At 40.6% G+C, this 19,398-nt stretch overlaps 3 protein-coding genes across 3 annotated transcripts; all 3 read left to right on the plus strand.

Moving 5' to 3' along the window:
• Window positions 1–8,366: 8,366 nt before the first annotated feature.
• Window positions 8,367–9,527, plus strand: LOC141561950 (putative E3 ubiquitin-protein ligase TRIML1). Its single transcript, XM_074301995.1, has one exon. It carries the CDS (start codon window positions 8,367–8,369, stop codon window positions 9,525–9,527), a length of 1,161 nt encoding a protein of 386 aa, XP_074158096.1.
• A 4,861-nt stretch (window positions 9,528–14,388) lies between these two features.
• LOC141561951 (putative E3 ubiquitin-protein ligase TRIML1) lies at window positions 14,389–15,549 on the plus strand. Its single transcript, XM_074301997.1, has one exon. The coding sequence runs from the start codon at window positions 14,389–14,391 to the stop codon at window positions 15,547–15,549; it is 1,161 nt and encodes a 386-aa protein (XP_074158098.1).
• Window positions 15,550–17,478: 1,929 nt separating this feature from the next.
• Window positions 17,479–18,639, plus strand: LOC141561952 (putative E3 ubiquitin-protein ligase TRIML1). Its single transcript, XM_074301998.1, has one exon. The coding sequence runs from the start codon at window positions 17,479–17,481 to the stop codon at window positions 18,637–18,639; it is 1,161 nt and encodes a 386-aa protein (XP_074158099.1).
• The last annotated feature ends 759 nt before the right edge of the window (window positions 18,640–19,398 follow it).

Consider the following 19,398-nt stretch of genomic DNA (forward strand, 5'->3'; position numbering starts at 1 on the left):
TTGTGGTTGGGGGGGGGGGGATTTTTCATTGCCATGTTTCCATCTCAGCACATCAGAGAGGTGATGTGTTGAGGCTTACAAATGAGAATGTTATTGCTAAGTGACCCAATAAGGAGATGTCTCCAAGTTCAAGGAGGGAGGGAAGGAGTTTTCTTCTCAAGAGTTGCTGACTCTGAAGGGTGGGATTAGAAGGAAGGTGAGAACTCAGCCCTCAAGCAGAGAGTGGAAATCCTCTCAAAAGACAAGAGTTCTCACCTTGTTGGGGGTGGAGTTAAGAGAAGGGTTAAGCAGAGGAAGAGAGATATAAAAGGCTCAACCAGCTCAGTGCCAAGGTCTTTTGCTGCCAGAGCACAAGGGCTGGAGCTAGCTCTCTCCCTACCTGAAAAGGAAGGAATCAGAGCTTTAGGAACATACATGCAAGAGTGTCATTAAAAACCTGCAGCTAGGTCTCACTTGCTTGCATCTGCCTGAACTTCCTCATTGACTGGGTGACTGAGAGTACAGAGAGTGTCTTCTCCAGGGCAGTGAGGGAGTCACTGAAGCCTCAACCTGTGTAGAGTGCAGGGGAGTCATTCATCAGACAGGCTGACTTGCTGCTGAGCAGGAACCTGCAGACTCAGTGCACCACTGGCAAGATGCTCCAACCTCACCTGCTGCAGAAAGAGCTGGGCCTCAGCACCTGTGATCAACATGGAGAACGAGCGATGTTCTTCTGTGAGGAAGACCAGAGAGCCCTCTGTGATTCCTGCTTATTAGCCCCAGAGCACAAGGACCACCAAGTCCTTCCCTTGGAGACAGCAGCTGACAAGCGCAAGAACACGCTCCTGGAGATGTGCAGGATCTTACACACCAAAGAAGAGAAACTTCAAATTGCACTGGGCACACTGAGAAGAAGAGAGGCACAGGTCACAGAGCGTTCCAACACTTTGAAACAGTCAGCTTTTTCTGAATTTTGGAAAATTCAACAGTTCTTGAGGAATGAAAAATATGAATACCAAAAAAGATTGGTTAAGGTATCCAGAAGCAACCTGCTCCAACTAGAAGAGTATAAGAACAAGTTGTTCCAAGGAAAACAAAAGCTACAACAAATGATGATAGAAGTGGAGGAGAATTTGGACAAGATGCCCTTGGAAATGATCCAGGCTGTGCCAGGCACTTTGAAAAAAAAGGAAGAATTTTCACTCCAAAGGCCAGTGTTTCCTTTCATTACCTGGCCTTTCTGCCCCATTACAGGCATGGCAGAATTTCTCATGAGTTTCCACAGGGATATAACTCTTGATCCTGAATCAGCCCATCCTCATCTCATCCTGTCTGAAGATTTGAAGAGCGTCCAGTATGGAAGCATTCGTCAAGACCTGCCTGACAACAAAGAGAGATTTGATTCTGTTCTCGGGGTTTTGGGAGCCCAGAAATTCACCTCAGGCAAACACTACTGGGAAGTAGAGGTGGGAGACAAGACAGAGTGGGTATTGGGCATCTGTAAAGATTCAGTCAGGAGAAAAGGGAAACTCTCATTTGAGGAGATAATGACCATTGCAGCATTCAGAGCTGGAAATGCTTTTTTCTTCTGTACTTCAGACAAGAAATTTCAATTGGTCTGGCCTCTGCACAAAGTGGGCATTTTTCTTGATTGGGAAAAGCAACAATTAGCATTTTATGATGTCACACACAGATCCCTTGTCCACATGAAATCAAACATCGATTTGGAAGGGCCTCTTCGCCCTTATTTCTCTCCTTGCGGTCCCAAGGAAAGAAGCACCCCTGGTTCACTCATCATTTGCCCCAAAAGTCCACAGGAGAGGCCTGTCACAGGTCCTAAATACTAAGGGTGACCCTTTATGAAAAGGGAATGAGTGTAACACTGCCAGTGACACTCACTTTCTTTGTATTCCTGTTGAAATGATGAATAAAGTGTGATGATTTAAACCCAGAAACTCTGTCTATTTTGTTAATCGTTCTTTCCATAAAAAGGACAGCTCATTTTTTTTTCCCTTTGGTGGCTGATCTTCCAGTACCTAATTTGAAAGGGGAGGCTGTTAGAAGAATAAGAGAAAAGCCCTGAGCAAAATAAAAGAGAAGGAAAAACTTCCAAGTACAAAAGGAGGAAGAGCAAAATTTGGAATGCTAAATTGCAGTAGGAATATCTACACAACCAAGCAGATAAGAAGCAAAGAAATAAAGAAAGAAAAGGAAGAAACCTTTTCTTGGTTGAAAGACTAGGCAGATGTGTAGGGAAAGTCTATTACTCTGAGTGAGAGAGATCTACTGGAGGATCATAGCAAACTCAAAGATCTTGCAGGAAATAAGAAAATATAAGAGAGATACAGGTAGAAAGGTGTTGTGAAGAATTGCAATGAAGCAAGAGGTTTTGCCAAATATACTTTAATTTTTTTCTTTCTGTTTTTCTAGGCTTCTCTTGTACAAGTTTCTGTACCTCTTTTCAGAGCTATCCCATTATGGAATACAAGCTAGATAGAACATTAGTGATACTTGATGAGTAATAAATGATAAGTATTAAATGATGCTAAATTGTGGTTTAAACAGAGATGGATCTGTTCCTTTTCTCTCTCTCTCCTTCCTTCCCCAAAATAACCAATGGCGGGTTCGGCAGCAAAGGAATTTGCTACTTAATGCTGTATGGAAACATAGTCTTTATTGATTAGAATGGAAACACTGGAGAGCTGGTGGGCAAAATGGCTGCATGGTACAGGGCAAAGAGAAGATTCCCGTTCTCTCTTTTATGCAGTGATGTAGGGAGGTTCCTAAGAGTGATGTAAATTAAGATAAGGACTCTCTTGTTATCTTTTGGGGACAGACAGAAGTCTCTTCCCAAAAGGAATTTCCTGATGCCATTTGGTCTATCTGAGCAGTTTAGATTGGGGGCTGTAAAACCCTGGCCATCTCAGATAGCCCAAACTACTTTGACCAGATCTTGTATCAAAGATCCAAGTCCCAAAGGAAGTTGGAGATCAAACAAAGAATACCAAAGGGGCTACCGCCCTCAACATAACCCCCCTGAAGCAATTAACTCTTAAATTCTTTTAAGAAATAAAATTTTTGGGGCAGAGTCTCTTATTTGAGGAAGATTTTCTCAAAGGATCTTCAGAGTAGCAGGGTCCCTTCTTGTTCCCTCCTCAAGCAAGTCACCTCCACATGCATGTGGGAATAGGGGCGATGAACTCCTCTTTAAGTACTTCGAGCTGACAAGGGTCGAAGAGATTTGAGGTTCATGCCAGGAGGTGAGGTGTGAGGTGTGGGGGATGGCAACAGGGCATCTAGGGGTGTCCCAGTCAGTTGTCCTGTCAATTTTCTCCCATTCTGAAGTCCAGATGAGAATACAAAACTTGAAGCCTAGAGAAAACAGATCTCAGGAACAGATTAAAAGTGGGGTGTCATCCAGGGTAGAGATGGTGACACCTGGAAATGGGGAAATATCTCAGATCCCCTCTGTGAGCTGTTGGTAAAATGCTAATGGCCCATCTATTAAAGAGAAGTAGGAGAAAATGCTGAGAAAGTCAAAGCTAATCTCCCACACTGTCTTAGAATAACAATAGTTACACAGTTTTAGCTACTTCCAACCCAAATTTTAACACAGTAATAAATAACCCAGACAAGGTTTAAAAGTCATTCATCAACCATTCCCAAAGTCCTCCACATCAGCCCAAAGTTCCCTAGAAGCAGGGTTTATTCCATTGTCTCTTCTAAAACTGCTGCAGGCTGAGAAATGCTTGGAGGCTCTCGTTCCATGGGATGGGTCTGCTGTGCTGACAATCAAAGCTGATCTAGGTCCCAGAAGCAAGTCAATATCTGAAATTTAACCCAAGATCTAAAACAAAACATAAATCTAACAAATAAAAGTTAGAACAGTCTGTGATAGAAAGACTGGTCCATAGTACTGCTGCAAAAATGTGAAGAGGCCAAAATAGATTGGTCAGCAGCTTCCTATGTGAAAAAAATGACTAAAAACTTTAAAACAAAACATTAGTATTTTCTAACAGTAGCAGACAGATGACCAGACTAAATGCTTATTTGCCCAAGCAATCAGGATACAATGATTGCATATAAAAAGGGTGGAGCTTTACAACTCCCCAAAAAGCACTAACTAATTAACTTTAAGCTCAAGAAAATTTTTATCTCCAATAATAAATTCCATTAATCAGATTTCTGATAAATTCTAAACTAATATTTATCATAACCTTATATTGATAACAATAAGTAATTTGTCTCAATAATTTCACAACTTAAACAATTATCATATTCAAATAGATGTTTCATAAATGAGCACTTTGCTTTTAAAATACCCAATACATGGAAAAATATCCCAAATTGCATATTGTCCTTAACAGAAACACTTTCAAAAGACAAAGAAGAAAAAAACTATTATTTTTGAAGTTCTTTTAAATAATCTCAGAATGACCCAATATAATCTTTAAACTTATATGTTTTAAATTTATACAAAATGTTCAAATACCACATAAGAATTCAAGAAGTTCTCAAAATAGCAATTAAACTTTTAGTATGGATCACATTTATGACCATATTGCACAAACAATAAACCCATTTTGTATCAAGAAACAAATATTCAATCAATTAACCTAAACTTGATCCAGTCTCTTTAAATCACTCTTTTGTTGCTACAGCAGCAACTGGACGAAAAAAATGGCAGGAAAAACCTGTGGGGGGAGGGGAGAAAAGTATTCCTTGTGCTCACCCTTCCCCTATTCAAAAACACTTTTTCCTTTCATCCTTCCATTAAAACTTGTCTTCTTGTAACATACCTTCTAATACCTTGCAAATCTTTAATTGCTCAATCCTTTTTCCTTCAAAACCTGTAAAATTCACACTGTATAGCATATAACCCGAATCAAACCCAAACAATTTTCCTTTCTGAGGGTTTGCCTAACTGCAATTAGCAAATCTCTCTTTTAGCAGTAAATGCATCAATAATCAAACAAATTCCAAAATCTTATACTCAGAATAAACAATCTAGTATGCAAAGACAATAGCCAAATTTTATTTCCCATAATCAAATTGTTTTTTTTTCTGCTGCTAGAGTTTTGATCAGATAAGGGTTTATGGCCTTTACTCTGGCAGACTCTAAAGACTGTTTTAAAGAAAAAACTCTCTAATCACTTTAAATTTGCCAAGTTCCACTCACTTACATTAGTACAACAGGTTAAAATTTAAAACCACAAGTAATTAACCAATTTCTTAATCCTAGTTCTTAAAACTCCCATTTCCTCCCATATCCCACAGATAATGTGAGAAGGTGTGGTATTATTTGGAGATTTTAATCAGAGAGAATTGAGCTCCTAGTTTTCCTTTATCAAATTCCTACCTATCAATAGGCTAGAATAGGAAGGGATAGTTGGAAACTTGAGGTCCTCAAGCCGGCCAGGCAGGGCGGGGTTTCCAAATAATTTTTCCCTTCAATTCCAGTACCTGGGGGGGGGGGGGGGGGGGAGGGATGGGTGAGTAGGATCTGAATGGAGGAGTAGAACAACAGAGGCTTCCCTTATGAAAAAACGAGATTGGCGTACCTGCTAAGTCCAAATTTACCCCGGGCAGCTTGGCTTTGCTGATAGAAGAAGGTGGGCCTGGTCCAGGGGCACGCCACCTCAAGTCTGGAGAGGCCTGGGGGGCGAGGCTGGAGTCCATGGTCCTTTCCTTCTCTGGGCAGTCGCTCTTCCAGTGTCCTTCCAGTTCGTACTCAGGGTAAGGGCTAGAGCCTGAGGGCAATTCCTCGCCCAGTGGCTGACGGAATCTGAAGCACAAACTTTGGGGCCCATGGAAAATAGCAGTAGCCAGAATCTGTGCCTGCTGTCTGCTCTTTACTCCTAGCCTTCTGTCCTCCTCCCAATCCCTATATGTCCCAAAGGCGACTTCTGATAATTGAGTCGTGGAATTTTGGGATTCTAGAGCCAATTTCTGCCAATTTAGTCTTATATTTGAGGAAGACTGATTGAAAAAAATGCATGGAATGACAGCAATCCCCTCTAGAAAAGTGGGGTGCAGGTTAGTGAATTCTCTAATAGGATTCTTATCAACTGCTTGCATAAGCTTCTCATAATCTACCTGCTTTGTATTCCCCTTTTCCATTCCTTCAATGGGACAGGTTAAAAGATGATCCTTCATCTCTGTATCACTACTTCCCTCCTCTCTGTTCCCACTCCCCTCCTCCATGTCCTCACTCCCCTCCTTAGAGTTCCCCCCGGAATCTGCGAAGGGAATAATAGCAAAGACCCCCATCTGGTACCTCCCAGTCATGTTAGCCACAAACCTTGGCATTAGCTCCCCGAATCATTCTTATCTCCTGTATTGTGGGATAAGAAGAGATAACATCTCCCCAGGACAGATCACTCTGAAAAGGAACGGCTGTAAACCCCCCAATAAGTTTCATTATGTGGGGAAAATCCCAAGAAGGGAGGGACCTTTGCACTCTAAGCGTTTCCCCCAAAGAGCTGGCCATTTCTCTCGGGAGGCAAGGCTCAGAGATAGCTAAATCAGAGTCCTGGGCCACAGCTGTAGTAGAGTCAGGCTGCATGGGAGGGGTAGGAGGCTCTGGGGCAGGGAAACCTGATTAGGAGACCGGAGGGAGCAGGGTGAGGAGGAAGGGTCATGTTTTTTTTTTTTCCTTTGGTGGCTGATCTTCCAGCATCTAATTTGGAAGAGGAGGCTGTTGGAAGAATGGGAGAAAAAAATCTGAGAAAAATTAAAGAGAAGGAAAAATCTTCCAAGTACAAAAGGAGGAAGAACAAAATTTGGAATGCTAAATTGCAGTAGGAATATCTAAACAACCAAGCAGATAATGAAGCAAAGAAATGAATAAAGAAAAGGGAGAAAACTTCTCTTGGTTGAAGGTCTAGGCACATGGGTAGGGAAAGTCTATTGCTCTGAGTGAGAGAGATCTACTGGAGGATCATAGCAGACTCAAAGCTTTTGCAAGAAATAAGAAAATATAAGAGAGGTACAGGTAGAAAGGTGTTGTGAAGAATTGCAATAAATTAGTCCTCAATTGAGTAGGAAAATGAAGCAAAACATTTTGCCAAACATACTTTCATTTGGTCTGCTCTTTTTCTACCCTTCTCTTGTAGAACTTTTTGTGCCTCTTCTCAGAGCTATCCCATTATGGAACACAAGCTAGAACATGAGTATACTATCACCATATGTCTAGGTTAAAGTCCCATTTTTCAAGCCAATTAAACTCAAGTTGCAATGTTTTGAAAATTTGAAGAGCAAAATTACTGTGGTCTTAAGTGCATAGGTGTGAACAGCATTGTGTATCTGTAATTTCATTGGAGTATTTTTAAAAGGGGAGCAATGGTGACAACACAGCCCCAGTGAAGAGAGTTGCAGCACTTTGCAAAGTGGGAGTCCTCACCTTCTGAGCAGTAAATAAAAGAACCTTCATGGGGCAAAAAATAAAAAAAATAATAATAATAGGAACTCCCTTTGTGGCAAGAAGCAAAAGGAGAAAGCAATCTTTTTTCTCAGTTGAATATCTAAAAAGAAAGGAATCAGAAACAAGGTCCTTCCAAAACATCTTTTATAAATATAAAGATATCTTAATCTGATGATTGAATCATAATTATGAAATGAGACAAAAAGGGGAAAATAAGGGGGAGAGATAGCAAAGGTTGATACTTGTTTTTTTCATGGGAGCCGTGGCTGGGAAGCAATTTTTGAAAAAAATATTTTGTTTGGGGTGAGGGCGGGTTGAGGGTGGGGGGTGTGGATAGGGGGTCTTTCCTTGCCATGTTTCTATATCAGCACATCAGAAAGATGATGTCTTGAGGTTTGCAAATGAGAACATTACTACTAAGTGAAGTGACCCAATAAGGAGATCTTTCTAAGTACTAAGAGGGAGGGAAGGAGTTTTCTTCTCAAGAGATGCTGACTCTGAAGGGTGGGATTAAAAGGAAGATGAGAACTCAGCCCTAAATCAGAGAGTAGAAGTCCTCTCAAAAGACAAGAGTTCTCACCTTTTTAAGGGTGGAGTTAAGAGAAGGGCTAAGCAGGGATAGACATAAAAAGAATCACACAGCTCAGTGCCAAGATCTTTTGCTGTCAGAGCACAAGGGCTGGAGCTAGCTCTCTCCCTACCTGAAAAGGAAGGAACCAGAAGCTTAGGAAACTACAAGCAAGAGTTTCATTGAAAGCCTCCAGCTAGGTCTCACTTGCTTTCATCTGCCTGAACTACTTCACTGACTGGGTGACTGAGAGTACAGAGAGTGTCTTCTCCAGGGCAGTGAAGGAGTCACTGAAACCCCAATCTTTAAAGAGTGCAGGGGTGTCATTCATCAGACAGGTTGACTTGCTGCTGAGCAAGAATCTGCAGACTCAGTGTTGAGTGTTGATTGGCCAAGATGCTCCAACCTCACCTGCTGCAGAAAGAGCTGGGCCTCAGCACCTGTGATCAACATGGAGAACGAACGATGTTCTTCTGTGAGGAAGACCACAGAGCCCTCTGTGATTCCTGCTTATCAGCCCCAGAGCACAAGGACCACCAAGTCCTTCCCTCTGAGACAGCAGCTGACAAGTGCAAGAACACGCTTCTGGAGATGTGGAGGATCTTACACACCAAAGAAGAGAAATTTCAAACTGCACTGGACACAATAAGAAGAAGAGAAGTACAATTCACAGAGAATACCTACACTTTGAAAGAATCAGCTATTTCTGAATATGAAAAAATTCACCAGTTTTTATGGGATGAAGAATGTCAACGCCTGGAAAGACTGGAGGAGCGATCTAGAGGTAATGTGGTCTACCTGGAGGAGAAGGAGCACGGGCTGTCCCAACAAATTCAGCATCTACAAGAAATGCTGTTCCAAGTAGAAGAGAATTTGGATAAGATGCCTTTGGCAATGATACAGGATATGCCAGGCACTTTCCAAAACAAGGAAGAGCTCCTACTTAACAAACCTGAGCTTTCTTACATTTCCTGGCCTACCTGCCCTGTCACAGGCATGAGAGAAATGCTCATGAGTTTCTACAAGGATTTCACTTTTGATCCTGAATCAGCCCATCCTCATCTCCTCCTGTCTGAAGATCTGAAGAGGGTCCAGTATGGAAGTATCTGTCAAGACCTGCCTGACAACAAAGGGAGACTTGACTCTGCTCTTAGGGTTTTAGGAGCCCAGGAATTCACCTCAGGAAAACATTATTGGGAAGTGGAGGTGGGTGACAAGACCGAATGGGAATTGGGCATCTGTAAAGATCCAGCCAGGAAAAAGGGGCTGATCTTCTCTCCTAAGCACGGAAGAACCATCCTAGGCTCCACATCTGAAAATGAATCCATTGTCTGGAAATCAGAAAAGGGCTATCATTGCAGCACATCTGGACACATAGTGGGCATGTTTCTTGATTATGAAATGAGTTATATAGCATTTTATGATGCCATATATGGATACCTTAATGGCATAATAAACATAGATTTTGAAGGGCCTCTTCGCCCTTATTTCTGTGCTTTCCTTTCAAAAGATGAGAGCACCCCTGTTTCACTGATCATTTGCCCCAAGTGTCCATAGTAGAGGGCTTTCACAGATACTAATGACTAAGAATGACTGTGAAAACTGAATGAAGATAACACTGCCAGTGGCACTCTATTTCTTTGTATTCCTGTTGAAATGGTCAATAAAGCATGATTATTAAAACCAAGAAAGCACTTTGTTTATCCTTCTTGTCATAAAAAAGGACAGGCCATTTTTTTTTTTTTCCTTTCCCTTTAGTGGCTGATCTTCCAGCACCTAATGTGAAAGGGGAGGCTTTCAGAAGGATAGGAGAAAAAGCGGGAGGAAAGAAAATGGGAAGGGAAAAAGTTCCAGGTAGAAAAGGAGGAAGAGCAAAATTTGCAATGCTAAATAATTGGAGGAATAAAGAAACAACCAAAACAATAAGGAAGCAAACAAATAAATAAAGAAAAAAAAGACAAGCTCTCTTCTTGAAGGACTAGAGAGTGGAGTATGCAAAATCTGTTGCTCTGAGAAAGAGAGAGATATACTTGAGGATAAGAGCAGACTCAAATATCTTTTATTAAATTAGAAAATATGAGATATGTACAGGCATCAAGGTGTTGTGGAGGACTGAAATAAATCAGTCCTCAACTGAGCAGGAAACTGAAGCAAGACATTTTGCCAAATTCACTTTCATTTCGTCCTTCTGTTTTTCTACCCTTCTCTTGTAGAACTTTTTGTGCCTCTTCTGAGAGTTATCCCATTATGGAATACAATCCAGAACATGAGTGATATTGTCACCATGTGTCCAGGTTAAAGAGCATTTTAATTTGAAGCCAATTAAACTCAATCTGCAATGTTCTGAGAAATTGAAGGGTAAAATGACTGTGGTCTAAAGTATATAGGTGCGAACAGCATTGTGTATCTGTCATTTCAATGGAGTATTTTTTTTTTTTTTTTTTTTTTTTTTTTTTTTTTATTATTATATATATATTTTATAATATTATCCCTTGTATTCATTTTTCCAAATTGCCCCCCCTCCCTCTATTCCCTCCCCCCGACGACAGGCAATACCATACATTTTACATGTGTTACAATATAGTCTAGGTACAATACATGTGTGTGAATATCATTTTCTTGTTGCACAATAAACATTAGAATCCGAAGGTACATGCAACCTGGGCAGACAGATATTAGTGCTAACAATTTACATTCGCTTCCCAGTGTTCCTTCTCTGGGTATAGTTATTTCTGTCCATCATTGATCAACTGGAAGTGAGTTGGATCTTCTTTATGTTGAAGATTTCCACTTCCATCAGAATACATCCTCATACAGTATTGTTGTTGAAGTATACAGTGATCTTCTGGTTCTGCTCATTTCACTCAGCATCAGTTGACCTAAGTCTCTCCAGGCCTCTCTGTATTCCTCCTGCTGGTCATTTCTTACAGAGCAATAATATTCCATAACCTTCATATACCACAATTTACCCAACCATTCTCCAACTGATGGACATCCATTCATCCTCCAGTTTCTAGCTACAACAAAAAGAGCTGCCACAAACATTTTGGCACATATATGTCTCTTTCTGCTCTTTAGTATTTCTTTGGGATATAATCCCAGTAGTAGCGCTGTTGGGTCAAAGGGTATGCACAGTTTGATAACTTTTTGGGCATAATTCCAGATTGCTCTCCAGAATGGCTGGATTCTTTCACAACTCCACCAGCAATGTATCAGTGTCCCAATTTCCCCACATCCCCTCCAACATTTGTCATTATTTGTTCCTGTCATCTTAGCCAATCTGACAGGTGTGTAGTGGTATCTCAGAGTGGTCTTAATTTGCATTTCTCTGATCAGTAGTGATTTGGAACACTCTTTCATGTGAGTGGATATAGTTTCAATTTCTTCCTCTGAGAATTGTCTGTTCATATCCTTTGACCATTTATCAATTGGAGAATGGTTCGGTTTCTTATAAATTATGGTCAGTTCTCTATATATTTTGGAAATGAGACCTTTGTCAGAACCTTTGTTTTTAAAAATATTTTCCCAATTTGTTACTTCCCTTCTAATCTTGTTTGCATTAGTATTATTTGTACAGAAACTTTTTAGTTTGATGTAATCAAAATCTTCTATTTTGTGATCAATAATGATCTCTAGTTCTCCTCTGGTCATAAATTCCTTCCTCCTCCACAAGTCTGAGAGGTAGATTATCCTCTGTTCCTCTAATCTATTTATTATCTCCCTCTTTATGCCTAAATCATGGACCCATTTTGATCTTATCTTGGTATATGGTGTTAAGTGTGGATCCATATCTAATTTCTGCCATACTAATTTCCAGTTTTCCCAACAGTTTTTTCCGAATAATGAATTTTTATCCCTAATGTTGGAATCTTTGGGTTTGTCAAAGATTAGATTGCTATAGATGTACCCTTTTTTGTCCTTTGTATCTAATCTGTTCCACTGATCTACCGGTCTATTTCTTAGCCAATACCAAATGGTTTTGGTGACTGCTGCTATATAATATAGCTTTAGATCAGGTACACTTAGACCACCTTCCTCTGAGTTTTTTTTCATTAGTTCCCTTGCAATTCTTGACCTTTTATTCTTCCATATGAATTTTGTTGTTATTTTTTCTAGGTCATTAAAATAGTTTCTTGGGAGTCTGATTGGTATAGCACTAAATAAATAGATTAGTTTGGGGAGTATTGTCATCTTTATTATATTCGCTCGGCCTATCCAAGAGCACTGAATGTCTTTCCAATTATTTAAATCTGATTTTATTTTTGTGGCAAGTGTTTTGTAATTTTTCTCATATAATTCCTGACTTTTCTTTGGTAGATGGATTCCCAAATATTTTATACTCTCAACATTTGTTTGGAATGGAATTTCTCTTTGTATCTCTTGCTGTTGCATTTTGTTAGTGATATATAAAAATGCCGAGGATTTATGTGGATTTATTTTGTATCCTGCCACTTTGCTGAAATTTTGAATTATTTCTAGTAGCTTTTTAGCAGAGTCTTTGGGGTTCTCTAAGTATACCATCATGTCATCTGCAAAAAGTGATAGTTTAATTTCCTCATTTCCTACTCTAATTCCTTGAATCTCTTTCTCGGCTCTTATTGCCGAGGCTAGCGTTTCTAGTACTATATTGAATAGTAATGGTGATAGTGGGCAACCTTGTTTCACTCCTGATCTTACTGGGAAAGGTTGCAGTTTATTTCTATTGCATATTATGCTTACTGACGGTCTTAAATATATACTCCTGATTATTCTAAGGAATAATCCATTTATTCCTATACTCTCAAGAGTTTTTAGTAGGAATGGATGTTGGATTTTGTCAAATGCTTTTTCTGCATCTATTGAGATGATCATATGGTTCTTATTAATTTGATTATTAATATGGTCAATTATATTAATAGTTTTCCTAATATTAAACCAGCCCTGCATTCCTGGAATAAATCCTACTTGATCATAGTGTATTATCTTGGAGATAATTTTCTGAAGTCTTTTTGCTAATATCTTATTTAAGATTTTAGCATCAATATTCATTAAGGAGATTGGTCTATAATTTTCTTTCTCAGTTTTCGATCTACCAGGTTTAGGTATCAGTACCATGTCTGTGTCATAAAAGGAATTTGGTAGGACTCCTTCATCCCCTATTTTTTCAAATAATTTATATAACATTGGGGCTAATTGTTCTTTAAATGTTTGGTAGAATTCACATGTGAATCCATCTGGCCCTGGGGATTTTTTCCTGGGGAGTTGATTAATAGCTTGTTCTATTTCTTTTTCTGAAATGGGACTATTTAAGCAATTTATCTCCTCCTCTGTTAATCTAGGGAGCCTATATTTTTGGAGGAAGTCATCCTCAATGGAGTATTTTTAAAGGGGGAGCACTAGCCCCAGTGAAGAGAGTGGAAGCACTTTGCAAAGTGGGTGTTCTTACCTTCTGAGCAGTAAATAAAAGAACCTTCGTGGGGCAAACAATGAAAAAAATAATAAAATTAGCAATTTAGTTCTCGGTTCTTTGTGGCAAGAACCAAAAGGAGAAACCAATGTTCTTTCCAAGTTGAATATCTAAAAAGAAAGGAATCAGAAATAAGGTCCTTTTAAAAAATCTTTTATACATATACAGATATCTTAATCTGATGATTGAATCATAATTAGGAAATGAGGCAAAAAGGGGAAAATAAGGGGGAGGGATAGCAAAGGTTGATCCTTGTTTTCTTCATGGGAGCCATGGGTGGGAAGCAATTTCTGAAAAAAAGATTTTGTCTGGGGTGGGGAAGGGTGGGGGGCATGCGGGGTGGGGGTGGTTGGGGGGGTGTCTTTCCTTGTCATGTTTCCATCTCAGCACATCAGAAAGGTGATATCTTGAGGTTTGCAAATGAGAATGTTACTGCTAAGTGACCCAATGGGAAGATCTTTCCAAATACTAAGAGGGAGGGAAGGAGTTTTCTTCTCAAGAGATGCTGACTCTAAAGGGTGGGATTAGAAGGAAGGTGAGAACTCAGCCCTGAAGCAGAGGGTGGAAGTCCTCTCAAAAGACAAGAGTTGTCACCTTTTTGGGGGTGGAGTTAAGAGAAGGGCTAAGCAGGGGAAAAGATATAAAAGGCTCACACAACTCAGTGCCAATACTTTTTGCTGCCAGAGCTCCAGGGCAGGAGCTAGCTCTCTCCCTACCTGAAAAGGAAGGAATCAGAAGCTTAGGAACATACAAGCAAGAGTTTCATTGAAAGCCACCAGCTAGGTCTCACTTGCTTGCATCTGCCTGAACTACTTCACTGACTGGGTGACTGAGAGTGCAGAGAGAGTCTTCTCCAGGGCAGTGAGGGAGTCACTGAAGCCTCAACCTGTACAGAGTGCAGGGGAGTCATTCATCAGACAGGCTGACTTGCCGCTGAGCAGGAACCTGTAGACTCAGTGCACCACCGGCAAGATGCTCCAACCTCACCTGCTGCAGAAAGAACTGGGCCTCAGCACCTGTGATCAACGTGGAGAACGAGTGATGTTCTTCTGTGAGGAAGACCACAGAGCCCTCTGTGATTCCTGTTTATCAGCCCCAGAGCACAAGGACCACCAAGTCCTTCCCTTGGAGACAGCAGCTGACAAGTGCAACAACAAACTCCGGGAGATATGGAGGATCTTTCACACAAAAGAAAAGAAGCTTCAAACTGCATGGGACACATTGAGAAGAGGAGAGGCACAATTCACAGAGCATACCTGCACTTTGAAAGAGTCAGCTATTTCTGAATATGGGAAAATTCACGAGTTCTTGCGGGATGAAGAATGTCAACACCTTGAAGAGCTACAGCAGCAATACAGAGACAATGCAGTCCAACTGGAGGACAAGGAGCATGAGTTGTCCAAACATACCAAGAGTCTGCAACAAATGATGCTCCAAGTAGAAGAGAATTTGGACAAGATGCCCTTGGAAATGATCCAGAATATGCCAGGCACTTGGAAAAAGAAAGAAGAGCTCCTACTTAAAAAACCACAGCTTTCCTGCCTTTCCTGGCCTACCTGCCCTGTCACAGGCATGAGAGAAATGCTCATGAGTTTCTACAAGGATTTCACTTTTGATCCTGAATCAGCCCATCCTCATCTCCTCCTGTCTGAAGATCTGAAGAGGGTCCAGTATGGAAGTATCTGTCAAGACCTGCCTGACAACAAAGGGAGACTTGACTCTGCTCTTAGGGTTTTAGGAGCCCAGGAATTCACCTCAGGAAAACATTATTGGGAAGTGGAGGTGGGTGACAAGACCGAATGGGAATTGGGCATTTGTAAAGATCCAGCCAGGAAAAAGGGGCTGATCTTCTCTCCTAAGCATGGAAGAACCATCCTAGGCTCCACATCTGAAAATGAATCCATTGTCTGGAAATCAGAAAAGGGCTATCATTGCAGCACATCTGGACACATAGTGGGCATGTTTCTTGATTATGAAATGAGTTATATAGCATTTTATGATGCCATATATGGATACCTTAATGGCATAATAAACATAGATTTTGAAGGGCCTCTTCGCCCTTATTTCTGTGCTTTCCTTTCAAAAGATGAGAGCACCCCTGTTTCACTGATCATTTGCCCCAAGTGTCCATAGTAGAGGGCTTTCACAGATACTAATGACTAAGAATGACTGTGAAAACTGAATGAAGATAACACTGCCAGTGGCACTCTATTTCTTTGTATTCCTGTTGAAATGGTCAATAAAGCATGATTATTAAAACCAAGAAAGCACTTTGTTTATCCTTCTTGTCATAAAAAAGGACAGGCCATTTTTTTTTTTTTCCTTTCCCTTTAGTGGCTGATCTTCCAGCACCTAATGTGAAAGGGGAGGCTTTCAGAAGGATAGGAGAAAAAGCGGGAGGAAAGAAAATGGGAAGGGAAAAAGTTCCAGGTAGAAAAGAAGGAAGAGCAAAATTTGCAATGCTAAATAATTGGAGGAATAAAGAAACAACCAAAACAATAAGGAAGCAAACAAATAAATAAAGAAAAAAAAGACAAGCTCTCTTCTTGAAGGACTAGAGAGTGGAGTATGCAAAATCTGTTGCTCTGAGAAAGAGAGAGATATACTTGAGGATAAGAGCAGACTCAAATATCTTTTATTAAATTAGAAAATATGAGATATGTACAGGCATCAAGGTGTTGTGGAGGACTGAAATAAATCAGTCCTCAACTGAGCAGGAAACTGAAGCAAGACATTTTGCCAAATTCACTTTCATTTCGTCCTTCTGTTTTTCTACCCTTCTCTTGTAGAACTTTTTGTGCCTCTTCTGAGAGTTATCCCATTATGGAATACAATCCAGAACATGAGTGATATTGTCACCATGTGTCCAGGTTAAAGAGCATTTTAATTTGAAGCCAATTAAACTCAATCTGCAATGTTCTGAGAAATTGAAGGGTAAAATGACTGTGGTCTAAAGTATATAGGTGCGAACAGCATTGTGTATCTGTCATTTCAATGGAGTATTTTTAAAGGGGGAGCACTAGCCCCAGTGAAGAGAGTGGAAGCACTTTGCAAAGTGGGTGTTCTTACCTTCTGAGCAGTAAATAAAAGAACCTTCGTGGGGCAAACAATGAAAAAAATAATAAAATTAGCAATTTAGTTCTCGGTTCTTTGTGGCAAGAACCAAAAGGAGAAACCAATGTTCTTTCCAAGTTGAATATCTAAAAAGAAAGGAATCAGAAATAAGGTCCTTTTAAAAAATCTTTTATACATATACAGATATCTTAATCTGATGATTGAATCATAATTAGGAAATGAGGCAAAAAGGGGAAAATAAGGGGGAGGGATAGCAAAGGTTGATCCTTGTTTTCTTCATGGGAGCCATGGGTGGGAAGCAATTTCTGAAAAAAAGATTTTGTCTGGGGTGGGGAAGGGTGGGGGGCATGCGGGGTGGGGGTGGTTGGGGGGGTGTCTTTCCTTGTCATGTTTCCATCTCAGCACATCAGAAAGGTGATATCTTGAGGTTTGCAAATGAGAATGTTACTGCTAAGTGACCCAATGGGAAGATCTTTCCAAATACTAAGAGGGAGGGAAGGAGTTTTCTTCTCAAGAGATGCTGACTCTAAAGGGTGGGATTAGAAGGAAGGTGAGAACTCAGCCCTGAAGCAGAGGGTGGAAGTCCTCTCAAAAGACAAGAGTTGTCACCTTTTTGGGGGTGGAGTTAAGAGAAGGGCTAAGCAGGGGAAAAGATATAAAAGGCTCACACAACTCAGTGCCAATACTTTTTGCTGCCAGAGCTCCAGGGCAGGAGCTAGCTCTCTCCCTACCTGAAAAGGAAGGAATCAGAAGCTTAGGAACATACAAGCAAGAGTTTCATTGAAAGCCTCCAGCTAGGTCTCACTTGCTTGCATCTGCCTGAACTACTTCACTGACTGGGTGACTGAGAGTGCAGAGAGAGTCTTCTCCAGGGCAGTGAGGGAGTCACTGAAGCCTCAACCTGTACAGAGTGCAGGGGAGTCATGCATCAGACAGGCTGACTTGCCGCTGAGCAGGAACCTGTAGACTCAGTGCACCACCGGCAAGATGCTCCAACCTCACCTGCTGCAGAAAGAACTGGGCCTCAGCACCTGTGATCAACGTGGAGAACGAGTGATGTTCTTCTGTGAGGAAGACCACAGAGCCCTCTGTGATTCCTGTTTATCAGCCCCAGAGCACAAGGACCACCAAGTCCTTCCCTTGGAGACAGCAGCTGACAAGTGCAACAACAAACTCCGGGAGATATGGAGGATCTCTCACACAAAAGAAAAGAAGCTTCAAACTGCATGGGACACATTGAGAAGAGGAGAGGCACAATTCACAGAGCATACCTGCACTTTGAAAGAGTCAGCTATTTCTGAATATGGGAAAATTCACGAGTTCTTGCGGGATGAAGAATGTCAACACCTTGAAGAGCTACAGCAGCAATACAGAGACAATGCAGTCCAACTGGAGGACAAGGAGCATGAGTTGTCCAAACATACCAAGAGTCTGCAACAAATGATGCTCCAAGTAGAAGAGAATTTGGACAAGATGCCCTTGGAAATGATCCAGAATATGCCAGGCACTTGGAAAAAGAAAGAAGAGCTCCTACTTAAAAAACCACAGCTTTCCTGCCTTTCCTGGCCTACCTGCCCTGTCACAGGCATGAGAGAAATGCTCATGAGTTTCTACAAGGATTTCACTTTTGATCCTGAATCAGCCCATCCTCATCTCCTCCTGTCTGAAGATCTGAAGAGGGTCCAGTATGGAAGTATCTGTCAAGACCTGCCTGACAACAAAGGGAGACTTGACTCTGCTCTTAGGGTTTTAGGAGCCCAGGAATTCACCTCAGGAAAACATTATTGGGAAGTGGAGGTGGGTGACAAGACCGAATGGGAATTGGGCATCTGTAAAGATCCAGCCAGGAAAAAGGGGCTGATCTTCTCTCCTAAGCACGGAAGAACCATCCTAGGCTCCACATCTGAAAATGAATCCATTGTCTGGAAATCAGAAAAGGGCTATCATTGCAGCACATCTGGACACATAGTGGGCATTTTTCTTGATTATGAAATGAGTTATATAGCATTTTATGATGCCATATATGGATACCTTAATGGCATAATAAACATAGATTTTGAAGGGCCTCTTCGCCCTTATTTCTGTGCTTTCCTTTCAAAAGATGAGAGCACCCCTGTTTCACTGATCATTTGCCCCAAGTGTCCATAGTAGAGGGCTGTCACTGATACTAATGACTAAGAATCACTCTATGAAAACTGAATGAATATAACACTGCCAGTGGCACTCTATTTCTTTGTATTCCTGTTTAAATGGTCAGTAAAGTTATGTGTCATTAGTAAAACCAAATGAAATAGAATCTGTCTTCTTTTTACTTCTACTCATAAAAACTGACAGGTTATTTTTTTCCCTTGTTGGCTGATTTGTAGCAACTCAAGTGGAAGGAAAAGCAGAGAGAAAAAATGAGGAAAGGACTGAAAAAAAGGAAAATAGGAATGAAAAATTTCCAAATATTTGAGGAGGTAGAGCCAAATCTCAAATGCTAAATTATCTTATGTATGAAAAACAAATAAGCAACTCAGCTAGAAAAAAACAGTCAAAAATGAATGAATGAATGAATAAGGAAAAGGGTGAAAATTTCTCTTATCCTAGATAAGTGGGAATGGAAAGACTATTGTTCTGAGTGAGAAACCAGTTCAGCTTGAGGTACATAGTCTAAGCAAGGATCTTCTACGGAAGAAAGTGATATAAGACACTACAGACATAAACGTCTTGTGAATGATTGTAATACATTAGTCTTCAAATATATAAAACATGAAAGGAAAATATTTTCACAAAAATGCTTTCATTTTTACTTCTGTTTTTGTCCTTTCCCCTGTAGAATATTTGTCCCTCTTTTTGGAGCTATTGTAAAATGCAATATAGATATGGGCAGCTAGGTGGCATAGTGGATAGAGCCCCAGCCCTGAA

The sequence above is a fragment of the Sminthopsis crassicaudata genome, chromosome 3, assembly GCF_048593235.1.
Source record: "Sminthopsis crassicaudata isolate SCR6 chromosome 3, ASM4859323v1, whole genome shotgun sequence".
In the NCBI taxonomy this organism is placed as follows: Eukaryota; Metazoa; Chordata; class Mammalia; order Dasyuromorphia; family Dasyuridae; genus Sminthopsis; species Sminthopsis crassicaudata.